The following is a 23,064-nucleotide window of genomic DNA, read 5'->3' on the forward strand; positions in this document are numbered from 1 at the left end:
GACTGGATTTATGTAGGTAGTGTAAGTAAAACTACGCAGTCACTGTAAGTATCATTAAAGGGGAGACAATTCTTTTTATTCATTAATGGAATGTTCTGAGGTTTAAAACTTAAGAGATTTTTATTTGCCATCAGATGTATTGTTCTAGTTGCTAGATCAAATGCAACGTTTTCTGGCCTTTTTTGTGATAACATGGCATGCAAAAAAGCACCTCAGAGATGGGATGGGCCTACAATAAGTGATTGCCTTTATAAGGAAGTGTAAGGAAAGGTTAGAGTATCAGCTCTTAGTAGGGTAAAACAAACAACCCACCCCAGGGCAACTGGGTGGCACAGTTGAGCAGCAGGCTCCTGGTTTCTGCTCAGGTCATGATCTCAGGGTTGTGAGATTGAGCCCTGCTTAGGGCTCGCTGCTCAGTGTGGAATCTGCTTAAGACTCTCTCTGCGCCGCGCCCCTCCCCCCCCCCCCCCGCATCCCCGCCCCCAGGCATGTGCGTGTGCTCTCGCTTTCTCTCTCAAATCTTAAAAAAAAAAAAAAAAAGTAGTTTAAAAAACCCCATAAAAGCCCTATGGCTGTCACAGTTTGGCAGTGACGTCTTTTGGTGAGGTTCAGTCTTGGTTCCCTCTTAGGTTGGCCTGGGCTTGACTGGTTTGACTAGACTCAGCTGGGCTTGGGTCTCGCCTGCAGGCCAAGGTCAGGTTTTTCATAAAATGGGGCAGGTGAACCGGAGGATGAATCATACCATGCGAACTGATCTTAGCCTTGCAGTAAATGTATCTGCCCAGAGCAAAATACATGACCAAGCCCAGCATCAGCGTGGAGCAGTGTAAGCCTGCCGCAGTGGGACAGACATGAGAATGAGCTGAGTGATGATCCAGCCTACCTTCGAGAGCTGGCTTGAAAGAATGTGGTATCCCTGCACTCTGTAACTTGAACACAGTGAAGAAATTTGGCTTTGAACTGTTTTTTTTTAATCGATTTTATTTTTCTCGTAATTATTCTGCTCACCTCTATGATTAATAGGCTGAAAAATCTTTTCTTTAAATGTTATTAGCAGGGCATCCGGGTGGCTCAGTCTGTTAAGCGTCTGCCTTCGGCTCAGGGCATGATCCCAGGGTGCTGGGATTGAGCCCCATGTCAGGCTCCCTGCTAAACCGGGAACCGGCTTCTCCCTTTCTCTCTGCTGCTCCCCCTGCTTGTGCTTGATCTCTCTCTCTCTCTCTCTCAGATAAAATCTTTAAAAAAAATGTTATTAACAATAAAAGTGAATTTTTGTTTTGTATACTAAGTTTTAGCTGCCAAGATTCAATCTGTCTTTTGGGCTAGGAATGATGGGATGTTTTCTGAAAAATCATTTCCTAAAGGATCATTTTAATGTTACTGACGTTAGTTACAGATTCAAATGAATCTTAATATACCGTTAGGTGGTTTTTGTTTTTGTTTTTGTTCACATAGGACTTGGCTGGAAAGCAAAAAAGAAGAATACACAGTACTGATGTAACATCACCCAGAATATAGCTTTATGTATCCTTTAGGATCCTACAGTAACAACCACCCTGAATTGCAGGGACTTAGGTTTGTTTCTTTCACACATTAGATGTCCATTTTGTGTCTGCTGGGGTGCATCCTCATTATGAGGCTCAAGATGCCATGTTGTTGGTTGTCCCAACAAAGGAAAAGAAAGAGGTCGGGAACCATGCACTAGTTCTTAGAGTTTCAGCTTGCATCCTTTGTTCGTTCCACTGGCAAAAGCAGATCATGTGACTATTGCCTCAGCTTTAGGTGATGAGAGGTGTAGTCCTATTGTGTGCCCCCCTGAAGGAGAACAGGCTTAGCCACCACCTCACAAGATACCAGTTGGGAGGAAAAGCATTTATTTTTGTTAAAAAGAAAGTTGCTTTTGAAGAAATAAAACATTTTTATGAGTAGTTAGATGCAGGATAAATATCCATTGCATAGTTTGGTTAGAAGTTTTGAAAATCTTTGCATTGAAAAGTATATATATTTTTGAATTTTATATTTCATTAAATTTTCAGTGAATAATATTAGCAAAGATCATTGCAACTTGAGGTTAACTGTGTAATAAGTGTTACAGTCTAACTACCAACGTGAAGTAACTTTTTACAGAATGTTACCTAATCATTTTTAGGACAAGTCAAAAATCGATTTATAAAATTGCTAAAGTTTTTGAGATACAAAAACTTTGATTAATATATTCTAATAATACTTCAGATTTCCTCAGGGCCTCAGGAAAAGCAAAGTAATATGAAGTTTTTTTGTTTTTTTTAAGCAACAAAAGCAGTTTAAAAGGCATTTGCTCTTTACCAAAAAGGACATGATTTCAGTCTCTTAAAAAGCAAATTTAGGGAACAAGCTGATTAGTTTCATCTTTGTGACTAGAAAAAGATAACCACTAAAGCAAACTTAATATTATACTTGGACATAGACAAAAATCGACACCTTGAGTGATACCAAGAAATGAATCAACAGTGGAAACTGCAGAGCCCCGGATATGACTTCACGTGAGAAAGATGAAACCGTGTGGAATGGCCTGTCGCTGCAACAGGAGGGCAGCTGGCCCGCTCAGATGCACATTCTGTAGCCCGTTGAGTGACATTCCCAACTTCAACAGCTTTTATAACTGCACAGGTTTACACATTTTACATCTCAATTTAGTTATAAATGATTAATAACATTGAATACATTTAAAGCTGTGCAGTGCACATATTAGCACATTGCATCGTGCTTTATTGTTTGGAATTTAGGAAGGCATTTTAAATTTGATTTTCATTCAGCTACTCTAATTTTTATACTTAATGTTTCCAGCACATTTATAATTGGTACCCATATGAATTAAATGTATACTTTCCTCTGTAACTGACTTTTTTTTTTTTTCAAGTTCTTACTTACATTCCAGTTAACATACAGTGAAATATTAGTTTCAGGTGTAGAATTTAGTGATTCAGCACTTCCATACAACTCATGGTGCTCCTCACTTGACAAGTGCGTTCCTGGATCCCCGTCACCTCTTTCACCCATCCCCCACCCGTCTCCCCTCTGGTGACCTTCAGTGTGTTTTCACTAGTTAAGAGTTTGTGTGACTGACATTTTGCAATGCTAGGATCAGCTCCATTTGTGGGTAATACCTATTACTGAATGCAAATTCTTGAGTATACAATACGAGGCAATATTTTAAATTAGATAATAATGTCAGTATTTAGAAAAAACTTTTTTCTTTAGTAGTTTTGCTCTTTCAGTAATATGGCAGTGTGTATTTGTTTCCAGAAATCTATTCTCTGCTATGTAATATCCTTTTAGTTGAAATCTTTCCGTTGGACTTAATTTGCTAAACTTTCATGGTATGCCCCAAATTTTCTTGGGGCAAAAAAGAGTGCAGAAGTGGGGCATTAGCACGTTTCTTTTATGTGAACAGCTGTTAAGTAGGATTCTAAACAGTCTGTTTAGTATTTTCATGAGTTCATGTTTGAAGAAAAAAATCATGGAATTTTAGAAGTTACAAGAATTTCTTGGTTTTTCTGAAATGTATCATCATGCTAGAGTCTTAAAGATCCTATCTCCAACTGAGATTTCAGAGATAAAAAAAATCTAAAGCAACTACGTAATATTTCGTAAAATTTCTTACTGTTTTTTTAAGAAACCATCTTATGTGGTATTTATTGTGATTACTCTTAAAATTCAGAGACTTGCAATAAACTAGCATGCTTATTCTTAGTGTATATGGACTGAGATGCAGTAAGTGAAGGCATGGCGCTAGCTCATTTCCCTTAGGCTGGTACAGAGGGCCACACTGCCCTGCAGGCTTGCTCTGCTCTGCTGGGTTCACCGTGTGCAGTGACTGCCTTTCCCCTTATTCTTGTGGACAAAACTATTCTTCTCCCTCTGCTTACCTTCACTGCCTAACTTTTTTAAAATTCTGGATGAGAGTATGTAATTTTTTTGTTTTAGTTAACTCTTTTTAATTGAGATATAATTGACATTAGTTTCTGGTATATAACATAATGATTCAATTTTTGTATATACTAATGTATGTACAGTAAGTCCAGTTAACATCCATCACCATACATAGTTACAATTTTTTTTTCTAGTGAAACTTGAAACATGATACAGTGTTAACTGTAGTCACTATGCTGTACATTATATCCGCATGGCCAATTTAAAACTGGAATTTTTTACCTTTTGATCCCCTTCTCTCATTTCACCTACCTCTGACAAGCACCAGTCCATTCTTTGTATCTATGAGTTTGTGTAAGTGGTATTTTGTCTTGTTTTGCTTTGTTTTGTAAGATTCCACATCTAATTGAGATCCTATGGTATTTGCCTTTTTCTGATTTATTTCACTTAGCATAATACATCAAGGTCCATCCATGTCATCTGCAAATGGCAAGATTACTTCCTTTTTTATGGCTGAATAATATTCCTCTGTGTGTGTGTGTGCGTGTGTGTATGCACGCACATGCGCATGTATACACAGATGCACATAAGCATGTGTGCATGCTCCACATTTTCGTTATCCATTTGCCAATTGATGGACACTTAGGTTGTTTCCGTATCTTGGTTATTGTGAATAATGCCATAATGAACATGGAAGTACAGATACCTTTTTGAGTTAGTGTTTTCATTTTCTTCAGATAAATACCTAGAAGTGGAGTTGTTGGATCATACGGTAGGTCTATTTTTAATTTTTTGAGGAACCTCCATACTGTTTTCCGGAAGTTATAAGTATTTGACTTCCCTAGACCAGCTCCTTGTGTAACAGTAGAGTACCTATTAAGCCTGGAAGACCAAGTGCCTCACCCAAGGTTATGAGGTGAGGAAAGCCAGAAGCCCCATGTCCCCTAATGGCTAGTCCTTCTCTTTTTATTGGGTTCTCTATAGTGAGAAGAAACTCAATGTTGGCAGCTGTGAGGATGGTGTTAGTTCTGAAGAAAACTAACAAAAAGTTGAAGTGTTGAATTTCTTCTATTTAGAGAGCTTGTTGCCTACCCTCACATCTAATAGTATTCCTTAAGAAAAAGATGTGATTGCTTAACATGATTATATGAGCCCACCATAATAACCAAGTACAGAAAATTAAAAAGGCTTGGTAGGATAGACACTATGACTGCTTTATTCTGTTGGGATAATATTCCTAATCTGAATATAACTTTCTTTTACCACTGTATAGTCCCAATAATGGCTGTTAAATGGAATATTTTTGTCATATCAAGTTTTTAAACTTTTGAGCTCCTTCTGCTGGCTTTTATTAAACTACTCAAGAGTCTTAACATCAGAATCCTGTGTCTTTTTTTTTCCCCCAGAAAAAAAGTTAACTCTGCAACCATGGCTAATTTTTTAAATTAACTTTTTAACTACTTTCAGCCAATAAATATTTGAAACACTTGAAATTGATGTATCTCCTCTGTTTTTGAGGGTTTGTGAAAGATGTACAAAAATAGAGTTGGAGGCCAGAAAGAAATTTCAGATAGAAGTAAAAATGTTCTGCCTTAACTCTGATTTTTCAGTAATGAAATCATGCAAACTCGTAACATTACTTTTATGGAGCTTTGTAGTCCATAAAAATAACATTGTCGTAGAGTCTCGATGTGCGTCATTTGTGACTGCGGGTTTTGATGTCTTTGCAGAAGGCAGACTAGTGCCTGCCTTTGAAATGTGTGAGGCAGTTTTAGACGCGCTTCTCAGATGGATTTAATTAGCCCTTCCTGGGACTGGGTGTCCGCTGGTTGCAACTGAATTCTCATTTCATTCACCCATAACTAGAAACACCTCGCTTCAAACGGGCTTCTTCAAAGAAAGAGGGCTTTAGGGTTCTGTGTTTTACTGCTGTTTGATGTTGGTTTCCCTTTAACTGAGAAGACCTTCTGTTTATACAACTGTTATTATTAAGAAAACATAGCTCTCTTCACCGAGGCTTCTTTGGTATCAGTGCTGGTTATTGGTGGAAGTCCGAGATCTGTGGAATAGATCTTGCTCTGTCAGACTATTTGAGCAGCTGTGTGTTTGCATATTTTGCTTAGGGGAGGCGTGAACCAAAATGATGGCATAAACCTGTAGAATATTTCTTTAAGCCCGAAATTGGAATGCCCGCATAAGGTGAGAACCAGTAACTGAATATGTTAATAGAGCAGTTGTTTGAGCAGCTTACAACATGAACCACAAAAACAGAGCAAATCAACTAATAAGGGTTGCCATACTTCAGATAGTAATTGTGTTTTGATTTACTCTCCCTGCAGTGCATAGCTCATGATATGCTTTCAATAAATATGCTGAGAGGATCAAAACATATTCTCCGTAGTAAAATTATATATTTAAAAAAACTGTATCCTACTAGTAATGTTTGGGGTCTTTAAAAAAATTATCCTTAAAATCTTCACATTTCATTAGAATAGCTACTTGGATTTACCCTGAAAATAATGCTTTTTCTTCTCTTTTTTTCAGCTAGTGTGTCTAGGGTCTGGCATGCTTCACCATCAAGGCAGCTTTTATCTTCTGTGCCCACAATTCTAATTACATTTCAGGGGTTTGTGATCCCTCCCTGAATCCTGGTCATTCATTGTATTTAGGATGAAATGCTTCAGGGGGTTTGGGGCTGTTCACTCATGGGATAGGTTTGCATCTCTAAAAGTTTTTCTTGCTATAGCATCCTGATTTGTTAAAAAAAATCCTAAAAAATACTCTTATTCTTTTTTCGTTTTATAGAGAGGCAAAATTAATTTAGACTATTTATGCTTAAGATTGTCCCAGAGCCACAGATCACACTGAAAAAATACATAGCAATATATGCCACAAATTCTTTTGGTGTCTTGTTTCAGTATTCCATCCAAGAATCTGTAGATCTCAGGCTTGTATTTCTGCCTAGTTTCTGTTCCATAACTGTTCTTTCCCGTGTTATTCAACAGACCTAGCTGTACATAACTGCCAGGTTCTAACACTAATGGTCAGAGATGTATCGCTGTCGAAGATATGAGAAAAAAAGATTTAAAAAGGCTTTCATAAACAGTTTTTTTTTTTAAAGTATTTTGACCTGTGCTGGCATAAGTCGGAAAGGGACTTCACTGAAAGGGCCAGCATATTGTTGGGAATTGATCTCTGTGTCCTTTATTACACATTTGGTGACTTGTCACTATTTTGGGGGAAATCCTAGTGTTAGAATTATGGACATGTGGATCAGGCATAATTCATTAAATTTAGTAAATTTAATGTATCGATATGATTTATTTAAGGTGTTCTTTTAAGGGTTCTCCCTTTAGTACAGTGTTACATGGTTTCACAGTCTGTATTTCCTGCAGATGTTCTAAAAATCTTGGTAAAAATATAGAATGTCAAATACCCAAGACAGAACATTGTGAATTTTCTTTTATATCAGTTTGCAAGACCACTTGTTAGGGAATCCTCTTTGTAACATTTGAGATTAATAAGTAACATGTTACAGTTATCACCTTTACTCTTCTGCAGACTGGGCCATCTGATAAAAAAGAAACACCGGGGGGGGGGGGGGGGAGAAAAAAAGAAAGAAAAATCAGTCACATTGGATGTAGGGGAACATAGGGAATCGTTTTCTTCCTCCATGATCTTCAGTTATAACAATTAACTGGCAGCATTTACTAACAGGTTTAGTTTGGGGCTAGGTAAGTGGGTGGTGGAGGATTACTAATGTAACATTGTATTTAAAACAATAGTTTTCTTTCTCTTTTTTTATTATTTTTTTAAATTTTATTTATTTATTTGAGAGGGAGAGAGAATAAGAGATAGAGAGCACGAGAGGGAAGAGGGCCAGAGGGAGAAGCCGACTCCCCGCCGAGCAGGGAGGCCGACGTGGGACTCGATCCCGGGACTCCAGGATCATGACCTGAGCCGAAGGCAGTCGCCTAACCAACTGAGCCACCCAGGAGCCCCTAAAACAATAGTTTTTGAAGACAGATAAGCCTCCTTACCAGTCACTTAGCAGTTACATAAGCTTGGAAGATTCAGCGGGTCTCTCTCAGCCACTGCTATAGGCCCTGGGACTCAGGAAAACCCAAAGGCCGGAAGTCGGATGGACTTCAGTTTATGTACCAGTCCTGGACCTGCTGGCTGTGAGATCAGTCCAAGTGACTTCTCTTTCCCGAGCCTTTCTTTTCTAACGTATAACATAGGGTTAATGTGCTCCAGGGTTTTGTAAAAGTCAAATGAGATAAATGTATGTAAAGTTTCGAGTACAGTGGGGGGCATGTAGTAGGCCCTCAAGAAACCATCTCCCTCCCCCCGGCCCTCAAATAGAGACAATGCGCTGTTTAGAAGAATCGAAAGTAACTTCTGTGTTGCAAGCAGTCCTTTTCTGTTGTAGGAGAAATCCGTGAAAAGCTGTAAAAATAAGACTGAAAATAGATGTACACACACACACACACACACACACACACACATTGGCAAGATAGTCGAAGATTCTCATTCTTGGGTGGGGTTGTATTGTTCATTTATTTTATGAAGTTCTTTTTGAGGCTAGAACAGAACACCTGGAGAGTAGTTACAGAGGCAATCCCTTACTTCTTGGTGATTCATCTTGGGGACCTTTTGTTAGGTGAGGCTGGTGAGCCAGTGGCTGTGGTCCCCACCCTCCCTCAGGACCCTGTTGTGGTTTGAAAGCCCATGAGGCCTGCAGCCCCTCTTCCCCTCGCTACAGGGCATGCCTCCTGCCTCAACTGCTAGAGGGCAGTGGGCTCTACGGATATCTGTAAAAACTCCAGGCATCATGGAAATACCAGACCTGTTGTTATAGTGACCATTTTTTTGCAAAGAAAATAGCGACCCTTGCTGTTGGATTGTCCCTTCAAATGGATTTATCTACAAACACCTAAATTGGTTCAGTTGAGGTGTAATCAGATCATCCTGGGTTTGGACATGCTACTTTGCTGGTTTTGAAGCCGTGAGCAGTTATTTTAACTTCTCTGAGCCTCAGATTTGTCATCTATAAAATGTGATTAATAACCTCTCCATTGTAGGATTGGTCTGAGAATTCAGTGAGTTTAGTGTTTATTAAAATATCTGATTGATGTTAGGCACTGAGTGCATGTTCCCTTTTATTTAGTCTAATTTTTGTGAACAAGTGACAAAAGTTAGACAGCTACAGAGAAAACCAGGGGGCATTCATAATCTGGATATTCCTACCATTGGAGCATCTATTCTGATTCAGTGTTTTCTTTTGTTTAAGGTATTCTACTTTTAAGAAGGAAATTATAAAACAAACCACGCCTTTTGTTTCTAACTCAGTGTTTGAATCCCTCCCAAAAGTAGATATTGCTTGAAATTTTAAAATTTATTGCAAATGACTTTGACCATGGCCTGCATGGATATATTTGCTCTTAGCCATATTTATTGTGCTAGCATGATGATGGTTATATATTGCTGTTGCCCCATTTTGTTTGGCTTTTAAAAAAATTTTTTTTTAAGTATTTATTTATTTGACAGAGAGAGACACAGCAAGAGAGGGAACATAAGCAGGGGGAGTGGGAGAGGCAGAAGCAGGCTCCCCACTGAGCAAGGAGCCTGATGCGGGGCTCGATCCCAGGACCCCGGGATCATGACCTGAGCCGAAGGCAGACGCTTAACGACTGAGCCACCCAGGTGCCCCTTGTTTGGCTTTTTATAAAAACCGCTGATTGTGTTTGGATATGTTATGCATGGTTGTCATATGGAACAAGAGTAAGGAAACCAGCTGGAGATTAAACATAGCACAATGCTCTGTTGTGAGTAACCATAGCCAAATTTGTGTGTAGCTACGAAATTTACCCGGTTGGACAAAGAGTGCTTAAGTTTAGCTTTTAAACTCTAGTGATGGTTACTTGAGAACCAGCTTAAATGTATCTCTTTAATCATACAGGTTCAGCATGATTAGTAGAAGACTTGTTGCTTACTGTTTTTATGATCGGATTTGAAACAGAGTTTAGAAGAATTTGTGATTTGGTTTATGGCCAGCTCTTAAAACACCAAGGAAGAGTTAGAGCTGGTAGTGATTGGCAAGATGGTTGGCAGTGGATGGTGGTATTCCATTAGTTTATCAAAGAATGAGGAAAGATCTGTTCTGTTGAAGTCCACACTCCTGCTTGGATATTCCCATCCACTAATGGATGCATTAATGGATGCTTTAATCAAAAGTTTAATCCAAATCAGGTCTTCTAGGTTTAATCTCTTCCATTGGGGTTATAAATGATCATATAACCATACCACACCACACTGCACCACACCTTGAGGATTTTACCTCGATGGGGAGGTGTTTCCTTTTTGTTGAGGCTAGCACACCAGCTTGGAATTAAGCCACAATACAAGACATATACTGACTTATAGGGGGAGGATATTCTTGCTAGCATTCTGTGTGTATCATTTGTTTATTCAACCATGTAAAACTTCAACAAGAGGAGGTAATTGCTTAGATTTCTTGATTTGAATTGTTCTACTATTTGGCACTGGGTGGGAAAAGGAAAAAAAAAATCATATTGAAGGCATTGTTCTGTTAATGAAGTTGCTTGTCCCTTTTTGTGCCAAATTTGGCAGGTAAAATTACCATTTATTCTACTTGCTAGAGCTGGGGAATAGATTGTTGAGGAAAAGTAGCAATTTAAGTAATGACACTAGATAGAATGTGCTACACTATATACATCTCCCATACTTTTAGATATTGACATGCAATTTTTATTTCTCTTTAGTAATGCACTTTGTCTTTAACCATTATATTACTTCCAGTAGCTTTCATCAGCTACGTGCAGTTTGTTTCAATTGTGAAATTTGAAAAAATACTGTTATTATAACAAACCAAAGTGAAGCATTTTGATCTGAGGATAAAATAATTATATTTTGTTCTGGATATTTCAGAAGTATTGCATGTGTTTTAGTTATGAACAATTATTTAAAAATTAAAAAGGATAGATGAAATATACACTTTAATTAATATGATATAATTAATATCAGATTTCAGTTCATGATTTCTTCCATGTTAATTACACTTTGCTCTTTTATACATGCTTTAATATTTGGCAAATTCTAAAAGACAAATTTGAATAAAAAATCTTGTTCTAAATTGAGAAGTGTCTCATTCAAGATACGAATAGGTGTTTTTTTTTAATAACCGTGTGTTTAGATGAAATGCATAAATTTAGCATTTGTGAAGCTTTGAAGTAAATATATAATCCACTAAATTTATTATAGATTAGATTCTCCCTAGTTATGAAACTTCAGGTTTTTAAAAAAATTGTTAGTTATAGTTTTTAAAATATAATGGCTAAACCTGCTCTCCTTCCAAAAAGATAAGAAAGCCTCTGTAGAAACTGATCTGCAAAATACATTTAAAAAAAAAAAGCCAATTGTTGAATTTGTAGACTTGCCAGTGTGAATGAAGAAACAGAGAGTTTAGTGTTGCTGAAACTTGTAACCATCGGTCACTTCTTTCTGCCCACTAAGCTAACTGGTAGGCAGGTGCGGATGCTACAAAATCTAACATTGCAATTGACACTAATTGGCATAGTTGTTGGCAGTCTTATCAGAAAGCAAAGGGCTGAATGGTTGAATGGGTTTAGAGAACTTGAATGATAATAAGCATTTTTATATGCATCTTGAATTACTTTTGTGACCCAGACTAACGGGAACACTTCATTCTGACCTCATCCTTCAATGAATAGAAATTATAGAAAGCACAATATGCAGTGTGTGTGATTACTGATTATTTTTCAGGTAACCTTTTACAGCTGCCTGCTCCACTGCTCGCTCTCACCTCCCCCTCCCCTCTCAGGCTCAAAGAAACCAAAGTGTATGTGTGGAAGAAAAAGGAGATAGCTAACTATTGTTACTGAATATTAAATCAATTTTTTGATTGATTTGTTGCCAAAAGCTTGGTGCCTGTCATAGTACTTTAGGCTCAACTTAAGACAAAACATTCATTGAATTTATGGATGAAAGAACAAGAAGTCTGGGATTTGCTTCTAAATAGTCATGGAGCAGTTGGGGAAATCAGTGGGGATAGAGGTGAGACAAGACTGGCTTTAAGAGGAAAAGTTTTGAACAGGGGTGCTGGAACTATGGGGGTTATTAAGCCATTCTTGCTGTTTATGTACTTGTTTGAAATTTTCCGTAACAGAAGCGTTGTTGTTTTGTTTCTTTAATGCGCTCGCCACCTCACCCCCTACTTTTGTAAGGTCTGTACTCACCAGTTCCTTCCCAGTACCTGCTTTTTAAAAATTTTCCTAGTTCCTTTTATCCAAAATGACTCTAAAGTGAGAGTTGCATTACCTAGTGAACTAATCTGTGTGCTTGTGTACAAATGAGTTAATTTCTAGGCAGTGTGGATTTTAATAGGAGCTTTCTAAAGACAGTTTGTTAAATGAAAGGAATGACTGTCCGGGTGGAATTTTTCATCACTGGGCTGGATCTTTATGCCTATTCTGACAGTGGCCCCTCACAGAAGGGTTAATAATTGTAGGTTTTCTGTAATGATTGATCTTAGCTTTTTTGCACTAGGGGTAATGATGTATTTTTCTTCTATGGAAATATTTTCCATAAAGTATTTTTCTTTAGTTAAGAGAGGGCATGACTGTATTGTTTAGCTTATGTTTGGAATTTCTGTGTGTTTTGGGTCCACTCCATACCCCCAGATAATTTAGAATTACCTGTGTTAAAAATAAAGTCGAGTCTTCTTTGGTTCAAAGGGCACTTTTGCAAAGGGATGTCTAGGGAGGGATGCTTGCTTGAGGCTTTTGTTGGAAAGTTCAGTGCTGCAAACAGTTACTGTCACCCTTCCTTCTGTCTACTGGTTATTACATAGATGAGTAGTTTATGTAAATTTTGTACTCTGCTGTTGATCCAAGTCCCCTTGAGATTTATTATGATCAAGTAATAGTAAACCTTTTGGAAGGTGTTTGAAATGTTGATCCTTGGCTAGTAAGAGGTGGAGAAACCAAGATTTTTCAGGCTGTTGCTGCTTTTGCACCCTTTTGATCCATCCTGAGAACTGATTGGAGTTGATTCTTATTACAAAGTATCATTGCTTAAAATATTTCAGATTTTTTATAGCTTTCTAAGAAATTAAAATATAAAGATTTCACTATTTCTGTTTCAGTTTGTATCTCTGGAGGTCTTCAAGAATGAATGCAATTTGCTCGTTAATTTCTTGTGCTATTCCTTGTCAGTGTCCACTCTTCCCTTTGCTTGTTAGCTTTCTCTTTGGCCATGATAGGTGTATTATTTCTTGTAACTGCTACCCAAACTGATATATTACATTAGCCATGCCCCTTTTCAAGGCTCCTGGAAAAGTGCCAGTTTTCTCCTCCTCTCAGTTGGGAAGCACAGTTTTAGAAATAATAGAATGGTCTTACTTTGTTCGCAGTCATCAGAATGAAAAGGATTTATCTAACAATTTGAATAGATAATTTTATTTGTGTGGACATGAAAGTGAAACCTAGAAATGGGATAGAATTTTAAGTGGCATTTTTGTTTTGAAATTCTTTCTTTCTTTCTGAAAATGAGCTATGTGAAATGTGTGTGTGGTGGGGGATGGGGTGTTTATCTCTGATATACTAGATGTAGATTTTGTATCCTCAAAAGGCTTAATGGAGTTTTATATTATATATATATGTACAAATATATATATTTAGAATAACTTTAATCTGCTACTCTAAGCACATGAGGATTTTTAAATACAAGTATTATCAACACTTCACAGGACAGTATGATTAAAAATACTATATTTAAAAAATTTTTTATTTTAAATTCAATTTATTTAACATAGAGTGTATTGTTAGTTTCAGGGGTAGAATTTAGTGATTCATCAGTTGCATATAACACCCAGTGCTCATTACGTCAAGTGCCCTCCCTAATGCCCATCACCCAATTACCCCATCCCCCCACCCACCTCCCCTCCAACACCCCTCAGTTTGTTCCCTATAGTTTAAGAGTCTCTTGTGGTTTGCCTCCCTCTCTGTTTTTATCTTATTTTATCTTTCCTTCCCTTCCCCTATATTCATCTTGTTTTGTTTCTTAAATTCCACATATGAGTGAAATCATACGGTATTTGTCTTTCTCTAACTGACTTATTTCGCTTTGCATAATACCCTCTAGTTGTATCCATGTTGTTGCAAATAAAAATACTTTTACTTAAAAGTTACTTTATTAGTCTTACCAAAAGCTGTCCTGGAGAGTTTTGAATTAGAACTATATTGTCAGTGGTCAGCAATCTAAGATAAAAGCTACTTATCTGAATAACATGCATTAAGACTATATGAAAGCAAGTCATTTTGTTTTTGTCTGCTTTATGTCATGATATTTAACTTAAAAACTTAGTTTTGGTAGCTTTCCAGCTACCAAATAAATAAACGTATAAATAAAAGTTAGGTTTTCTATCTCAATGAATTTGATAATTTTTAATACAGTGGATATTTATCAAAGATCTGTCAATCCTCAACATCAAAGCACGGTGCTAAGCTCTTCATAACATACATGAAAGAATAGACACGAATCTGCCCTCAGGAGCTTCCGGTTTCGTTGGGAGGTTTTGAGATCAATACAGTACTGATCTGTAATATAAGACATAATTTGATAAAGTGCATAGGTTCAGAATGTTATAGGAATTCAAAGAAAGAAAGACTCCATCCAATAGAGCAGAGGACTAGAGGTGGTATAGGTGGGTTTGGGGGGTATGAGGCAGAAAGTCAGGAGCAAACTTGACAAAGTAAGTACCATATGGAGTAGGTAATGAAGAATGGATGGGAGAAGGCTATTAGGCTGAGATGACTATTTCAAGTTTAAATAGTAGGAATAAAACTCATGGAAAAGAGCCTGTGCACATTTGTTGAATATAAGAGAAAGAGGGAAGAAAAATCAGAATGGTTGCTAGATTGATACCATTAATACAGAGGACCTTGAGGGCTATGTTGAAGAAAAGTTAAAATTTTATTTATTAAGTAACCAGAGGCCTAGGAAGATTTTGAGCTGAGAAAACTTGTAAGATAAAGCCACATCTTTAACTGCTCAGTGGAAGTAAATAGAATTGTATTGTTAACTGCTGATAGAGCTTTGGGAAGGTTTTCTGTTTGGATGGGTTGCTAATAGGAAAAGAAAGAGAAAGGAAAAGAGTTTGCCTTTGGCTTAGTAGTTGATAAGAGAATTTGGGCAGATAGACTAGAGAGAAGTCAGCAGTAGTGGGAGGAGAAGGGGTCAAAAAAGCAAAACTTAGTAAGTGGAGTATCTTTTAGAATGACTCTGCTCTGTCAACGCCACTTGTGATATGGCTCCGTCTGTAAACCATCTCTGCCTGTGGCCACCTTGGCTTGATAATTAATTGACAGTAGGGACTAGAATTCTTTGGTACCAAGTATGACTGTCCAAATAGTTGGCCTGACCTGATAATCTATGTTTTAAAACTTTTTACTGTGGAACACCGGAAGTATACACAAAATTGACAGAAAAGTACAATGAGTACCATGTGCTGTTCTTGTTTTATCTATGGTCACCTTTTAAAAATTTCTGGAGTGTTTTAAAGGCACATACCACACATTCTATCAATTGATGATTTTATTGTTGTTATTTCTTTTTAGTTTTTGGAGTACCAGATCTTTTTGCATCCCAAATTCCCACACCCTTGTGCACTCATCATCTAATACACTGTTCCTTTTTTTCTCCAAAGAGAAGCCTCTTTCTTTTGAAATTCACATTAGTGACAATCAGTTGACCTTTTTTATAGTTAAAGCACTATCACATTCTTTTTCTAATACATATTCTCTGAATTATTGTGAAATATATTTAAGGAAGATTTTATATATGTATGTATATATATAATATATATATGAATGTTGGACACACACAAAAAACGTGGCAGACTTATTAGTTAGGTGGATAGTGGAAGGCAGGTTTCTTACTGTCAGAGAAGGGAGTGACAAATACAGAATGGAGAAAGGCTAGAATGTACTTAGCAGTGTTCGATGGTAATGAGAGGGATCAGTGTGAACTCATGGTTTTTGTAGGTAGATTCAGAAACAGATTTAGATGCACTTAGTACTTAATGTTCCAGTGGGCAACACCTCTATGGTTATGGGAGACATTGACCATGTACCTCATGGTGTGATGCTGAAGAAAGCACAGTATCACTGCTGTATTGTTCCTGGTAAAAATGTGTAATCATGAGGAAACATTCTTCTGAATTCAGGGATATTCTACGAAGTAACTGGTTTATACTCTTCAAAAATGTCAATGTCATGAAAGATAAGGCAGAATTAAGAAACTGGTCCAGATGGACAGAGACCAGTGAGACATGACAACTAAATGCAGGAGCATACATTAGATCTGGGATGTGCCTTAAGGGGCATTATTGGGGCAATTTCTGGCTATTTGAATAGGGTTTGTGGATTTGGTGGTGATATTGGATCAGTATTAACGCACTGATTTTGCTGGTTGTACTGTACAGAGGGCATCCGTGTTCTTAGGATTGCAGCTGTACTGTTAAGGGGGCAATGGGACATCATAACTGGCAAAAAATATTAACTGGCAAAAATTATTAACAACTAGGGAATCTGAGCTTGATGTACTGTTGCTGCAATTTTTATGTACATTTTTTTAGAAGATTTATTTTAGAGAGCACGCAAGTAGCAGGAGGAACAGAGGGAAAGGGAGAGAGAGAATCTTCAGCAGACTCCTTGCTAAGCGTGGAGCCCGACTTGGGGCTTGATCTCACAACCCTAAGATCATGACCAGAGCTGAAATCAAGAGTTGGCACTTAACTGACTGAGCCACCCAGGCACTCCAGTTTTTTTATGTACATTGAAAATTACTTCACACAAGAAGGAACAAAGTAAAAGGAAATACTTTCCCAGACAATTCATTGGAATGATAGAAACGGATTATACCGTTTTCCTGTTAGAAGCAATGAAAAAATACTGATGACTCCGTAAACCTTACCTCGTACTAGTAACAGTTATGCCAGTGGTTTATACAGCTGATAAGCCATCCTATTGACTCTTCCCAAGTGTGTTTTTTAAAAAAACTATGATCAACTTAATGGATAGATTTTTACTGGCGTTTTTCTTGAGATATAATTGGGACTTACAGAGTAAAAGGCTGTTGTTACTTTATTCCCTGGGGGGATTTGGTGAGTAGTTCTTGGGCAGCAATTCCAGTATCTCACTTCTCACCATGACAAAAAAGTTTTACTGTTCATGCTTAGAAAACATCCTATTATTAGATCTGTAATTCATGAGAAGTTTTAAGAACATAAAATACAATTTTTTGACAGTAAATTTGCTACTACAGTTTTAAAAATCAAACATAAAACTATCAAAAATATATTATTACTGTTATAGTACAGGAAAGAGATAATAAATATCTCCGAACGTGTATTAGGAATGGTATCACCAATGGCCACAGAAGCTAAGAAGAGAGTGCAGAACTGGGGGTAATCCTTGGTAGGCAGGAACATAGAATATCAAATACATTTGTTGTTGGCCTGGAGAAATGAGCTGTTAGGGCAACTCGTGTGCCTACGGGTAGAGCTAGAGCACACGGTCACAGGTAGGTCAGGTGAAGGAGGTAGGATGAAGAAATGGCAGGTCGCAGTTGCGATGTACAGGATGTAGGAGGAAGAAGGACTTAGACGTTATTGTGAAAGTAGTGCAGCCCACTTAGGTCTTGTGTGAGTGAACCAGCAGCTAAGATCCTGGGATTTCATTGTGGGGGGCATCTGTGGTAGCAAAAAGCAAAAGAGATACTAGTAGAAACCAGATAAAATTAAAAGGCTAAAGATGGAGGAGGTATTAATGGAAGAACAAGCAAAAGAAGACCTGTTGAAAAATAGATCCAGAATAACCATTATTGTGGGGGGAGGACATAGTATTACTATATTGAGCTTCCACCAACAGCTAGCATTTGCTGAGGGCTTGTTACATGCCTGGTACTGTTCTCAGTGCTTGACTTTGTTCCTCATAAACCCTCTGTGAGCCCAGATCTAACATGGGAGGACACGGAGACATGAACAGTTAGGCGACTTGTAAACCTGAGGTTCAAATACAGGCATACTGACTGTTGACCAAACTACAGAGAAAATGCCAGATTCCACCATGATTTAGTAGGAGAAATAAAGGCAGTTTCGCTTGCTCCTTGTGTTAAACTCATCTACCTACAGTTACTCATTAAGCTGTGATATAATTTACAGTATTATCTGCAGAGAATGACCTTATCACACCAATCCAAAAGAAACTACTACTATAATTAAAGTGTGGGCAAAATAATGTAGGATTAAAAAAAACCCACAAAACCATACAACTGAAATTACAGTTGTTACTGATCAATTAATGAGGCGATAATTAAAGAGAAACTAGTCAACCTGGCTGATTGTAGACCAGTACCTAAAATTTGTTTTTGTAATTCACATCCTCTGAGATATATTTAATTACATTTATAACATGCATATTTAATATAATCTTTTGTGACAGATTAACAGATCTTCATCTTTGTGTCTAATCCCTTTTGATGTTTTTGTCATTATTACATATCTATTTGGGAGAGAAATAAAAGACTGTTTCCAAGGCGATAGTGGTAAAGAAGAAACTTAGAAAAATGGTTGTCTCCTTTTGTTTTCAGAAAACAAGCATCTCATTTCTCTCTGGAAGGCAGGAGAGGTATCACGACTGTATTTTGGAATAAGAAAAATATTTTAGTAAATAGTGGAGCAGGATAAAGAAAACCTACCCTTTCTGTGTCATCTTAAGATCTATACTAAGGTTGTCCTGTAGTTCACATTAGAATGTTAGGAGTCATTATAATTGCATAAAAATGTTTGAGTTATTTTTTGTTGTGTTTTACCTGAGAAATTAATGTCGAAGCAAGCAACTTAGCAAAGTTATTGGATCTAAAGTTTAGGAACGTTATGTGTCTCTTATTGTCAACATCTTCAGAATATTTTTTAAAAAGCTTATTTGTGTTTCACATATCCAGCAGCAGTGTATGCAGAAGTCAGTGAACTATAATGATGGTAGGTGGTGGTAATATCCCCATGTATTTAACTGCATGCTCTACAGATTCCTTTGTTATTAGGGAGTGTTGGATATACCTCATCGATTTGATACACAATTGAATAATCATATTTTTGTTAGCCATAATTAAGAGATAAGAACCACAAAGAATCAATAAGCATCTTTATCTCTAGAATAGTCTTCTTTCAAGGTACAAATAAGCAATGAGTGTCTGCTATAGACAAGCATTGTACCTTAGTATTTAGATTACATGTGTTACTTTTGCTTTTGGCATGTGGATTTCAGTGAAATACTCTGAGAATTGCAAGATAATTGCTTCTGGTGCTTCCATAATTTATATGGTTCTTTAATTTCCTTATATGTGTAGGAGGAGGAGGAGAGGTTTGGGTTGGAGTATGTTTTTCTAGGATCCTTTCCAGCCTAATAGTCAAATCAGAAAACCACAGATCTTTTTCCATGTTTTGTGCAGACTGATAATTTTTAAGATATGCTGTGAAAGTCTAATGGGCAGATACTAGTTAGTCCTTTCTGGAAATGAGTTACAGCTTGATCAACAAATCTTTTTTATCCTTCATATTGTTTTCAGAAATAGAAGCAAAATATATGATCAAAGTCTTTTTTAAGTAGTGGAATGAACACCTTGATTTTTATCTTAGATCTAATTCTGCACAGTGCTAATCTTAACATTTGATGACAAAAAAGAATTTGTGTATAACAAAAAAGAAGAATTGTATGGTGAATCAGAAACACTTTTTACGGGCTGTATCTTCCCAAATTTTTATTATTTTTGGAAAAGCTTTTTGGCAAATACTTTGTTTTGTAAGTTTTACATTCCTACTGTTGAAAAAACTCAGTTAGCAGGTGCCTACTGCAATAGAAGTTATAATATTTTAACTGTGTCATGAGGTACCTCTGAGGAAGTGCTTTTTTTGTTTTTTTAGTGGTAAAGGATGTAAGTAATCTCTCTCAAATGTCAAATTAATTTTGGGTGTGTACTTTCTTTTTCCCTTATGATTACGTAGATAGGAAAATTGAATGTTCCAAACAACTCATGGAAAATATTCCACATCAACATTATTTGTACCACAAATGCAGTTAAATGCTTTTAATGGAGTACAAAGTTACCAGTAGACTGTTAAATATGAGAAAGTGCTTTCTTGAAATAGGAAAGAAGTCATGTTTTTGAAGTGGTATTTTAAATACCATAAACATTCTTATGAATAACCTAACTGAAGTCATCCTCTTTAGGTGGGGGAAACTGCAGAAAATCGTTTGTGTTAAGACGGATTGCGTGAATTCTATCCACCGGAGCCTTGCTCCATTTAATTTGAACTTAAAATATCAATACTTTAATAGAATGTAATCTTTAAATGATTACAGAATGCTGACACATACGATGTTCTCATCCTGAAGATTGCAGTGTTACACATCTCTTTTGGAGTTTACACTTTCCAAAAAAGCAGGCAGGACCTTTATTTGGTCATTCTCACACTGTCATTTTTCCCCCTTTACCTCTGATTTTGTAAATGATCAGGTTCATGTTTACCAGAGACTATTCTGCCTATGGTGAGGAGAGCCAAGTGGAGGTACAGTAAAATACATGTGGAAGACTAGTCTATTGTGGTGGTCCAGGTGAGAGGGAGGAGCAGGTGTAGGTGGGGTGCTTGTGGTAAGGGCCGAGGGAAGCGGGCCTGTTGGAAAGCCTCTGCGGTCATCCACGCTCTTCCACGCCATCTCTCCACTTCCTCTCCACCCTTTCCACTGTGGCCTCTGTGTCTCTTGCTTTGTCATCAACAAACTGCCCTGTATTCTCAGACATTTTCTCTGAACGTTCTGCCACTTACTTGCCTTCACAGAAACCTGGTGGTGGTTTTTCTCCCGTTACACATGCACCTTAAGATGGGAAGTGAGACTTTTGTTTCCCCTAGTACCATTCTAGACATGTTCCCCTCCCTCTTGGAAAACCCTTGTTCTTTGAAGTTCACGTCACCTGGCTACATCACTATGTCCCCTCCCTCTGGCAGCCTCCACCTTCCCTCCCTTGCATTTGAAGCCTAGCAACCTCTGCCTCAATACAACCATTAGGCCTTATATTTTCTCTCCCATCCATGGATCCTTCCTGTTTTTCCATTCTTTATCCAGCTTAGCTACCCTGGCCTATAATTACAGTAATTCGCTTACAGATACCCTTACCTTCCTCAACCCCGTTGTTCTTCCATCATTCCCAAACTTAGATGAACTCCGCCTTCCAGTTTCTTTATGCCTGCATCAGGCAAAGTACCTGAGTATTGCTGGGGAAAACCACCTACCAAAGGCAGATTCATGCCATTACATGTGCATGGTGTCCCTCTGTGGCTGAGCATCCAACACTGGGTGGCAGTTTTGCTGGTTTTCTGGTAAGCCCATCCCTCTCCCTTTTCTTCGTGATTATTCATGACTCTGTATTCACACTTTTCACTCCCTTCCCCAGTCTATACTACTACTGAGTATCCCGCTTCTGCCCACTCCCAGTAGTCAAGATCCAGTCACCATAATTTTCATAATTTTCATTTTTGTTTCATCTGATTCATTCTTCCAGGCTGTAGCCGGACTCATCTTTAAAAAAGTGGATGATGGCACTGTCCAGTTGGAATCCTTTGGTGCTTCTCATCGTTCCCCCTCCCAGGTGCCATGCTAAGCTCTTTCTTGCCTCTGGGATTTTTTTTTTTTTTTTTTTTTTTTTACATTTGAGTCCCTCTGGGATATTCCCTCTGGATATTCCCACCTACCCACTGCTGCCAACTAATTTCTACTCATTCTTCAGATCTTAGCTTAAATATCACCTCCTCCCAAGAGGTCTTCTTTCCTGCTGAGAAGTAAAGAGTAATGAGAATTAAGAAGACAGTATACAATTGCTGAAGAAGATTTGTGACCTTTGAGAATATAGTTTTAGCAGCCAGGTTGTAGAAGGTTGTGGAAAAAGTTACATGGTAGGAAAATAGGCACAGAACACTTGTTCTAGAGCCTGTCAGAGAAAAGAAGGAAAGAAGCAGTTTGGTGGTTGGAGGGCATAGTGGGTCAGGTGCCCATCTGTGAAAATACGGGTGTTCTATGCGTGCGTGAGGCAGAGGGGGAACGGCCGGTGGGTGAGATATCAGTAAAGGAGAGAAGGTTCAGGGATGCCAAAAAATAAGAAGACTTATGTCTCGTGGCTTCAGTTTTGGTAAAGAAAAGAGGAGGTCGTCTGCCAAAGAGTGTGGGTCAGAGTTAATATGATAATTAATGTAGATTTGGTGCACTTGAGTCCTAGGTCTATTTAAACTAAAGGCATGGGGGCGCCTCTGTGGCTCAGTTGGTGAAACAACTGCCTTCGGCTCAGGTCATGATCCCAGGGTCCTGGGATCGAGCCCCGCATCAGGCTCCCTGCTCGGCGGGGAGCCTGCTTCTCCCTCTCCCACTCCCCCTGCTTGTGTTCCTTCTCTCGCTGTGTCTCTCTCTGTCAAATAAATAAAATCTTAAAAAAAATAAAGCCACGGAATCTTTATGTGTCTAGGTTAGTGTTTCTAAACAGAGATGTTGTGTCTTTGGATTGTTTTTTAAATAACGTTTTAAAATAATTTAAAATATTTTAGTGTTTTCATAGTGCTTAGAACATTTCCACAATATTGTCTGCCTTGAAAGGTATGACATTTTATTTATGTCATTTGTCATTTTACTATTGGTCTATTTTTTTTTTTAATTCCCACACTGAATTTGAGTTTGTTAGCTTTTATTGCCTGTTAAAGGGAAGATCTTAAAAATTTCCTACCCTAGACAGAAGTGCTTGAGCAAAACAAAATCCCTTTCTGATATTGGAATTTGCCGTGTCAGAAATTAACTAAGTGTATCTTAAATAAAAGTGCTTTGCAACCATAAAACCATAGAATTTTAGCCTTGAAGAGATCTTCAGCATTGCTCACTCAGGTCCCTCATTTTTAGATGAGGAAGAGTTGAAACAGAGGGATTGTTCAAAATACATTGTAAAATTGGGTGCTGGAGATGAAATCAATAAATCTATGACCAGAGAAATTGAAATGAGTATTGGTGT

General features: G+C 37.7%; 1 protein-coding gene across 2 annotated transcripts in view; it reads left to right on the forward strand.

The window, feature by feature from the left end:
- The window catches only part of PCCA (propionyl-CoA carboxylase subunit alpha), a 393,065-nt gene that overhangs the window by 271,740 nt on the left and 98,261 nt on the right, over nucleotides 1–23,064 (forward strand). The window contains exon 20 of one of the 2 annotated variants that reach the window (XM_088021889.1): nucleotides 21,577–21,663. The exons of the other annotated variant lie outside the window; for it this stretch is intronic. Within the exon in view, the coding sequence (XP_087878015.1) occupies nucleotides 21,577–21,663 (87 nt within the window). The remainder of the gene's footprint in view (nucleotides 1–21,576; nucleotides 21,664–23,064) is intronic. 2 annotated transcript variants of the gene reach the window in all.

This window comes from Eumetopias jubatus, unplaced genomic scaffold (genome assembly GCF_037043125.1).
Source record: "Eumetopias jubatus isolate StellerSeaLion01/CBP00866 unplaced genomic scaffold, mEumJub1_p1.0 scaffold_3, whole genome shotgun sequence".
NCBI classification, from domain to species: domain Eukaryota; kingdom Metazoa; phylum Chordata; class Mammalia; order Carnivora; family Otariidae; genus Eumetopias; species Eumetopias jubatus.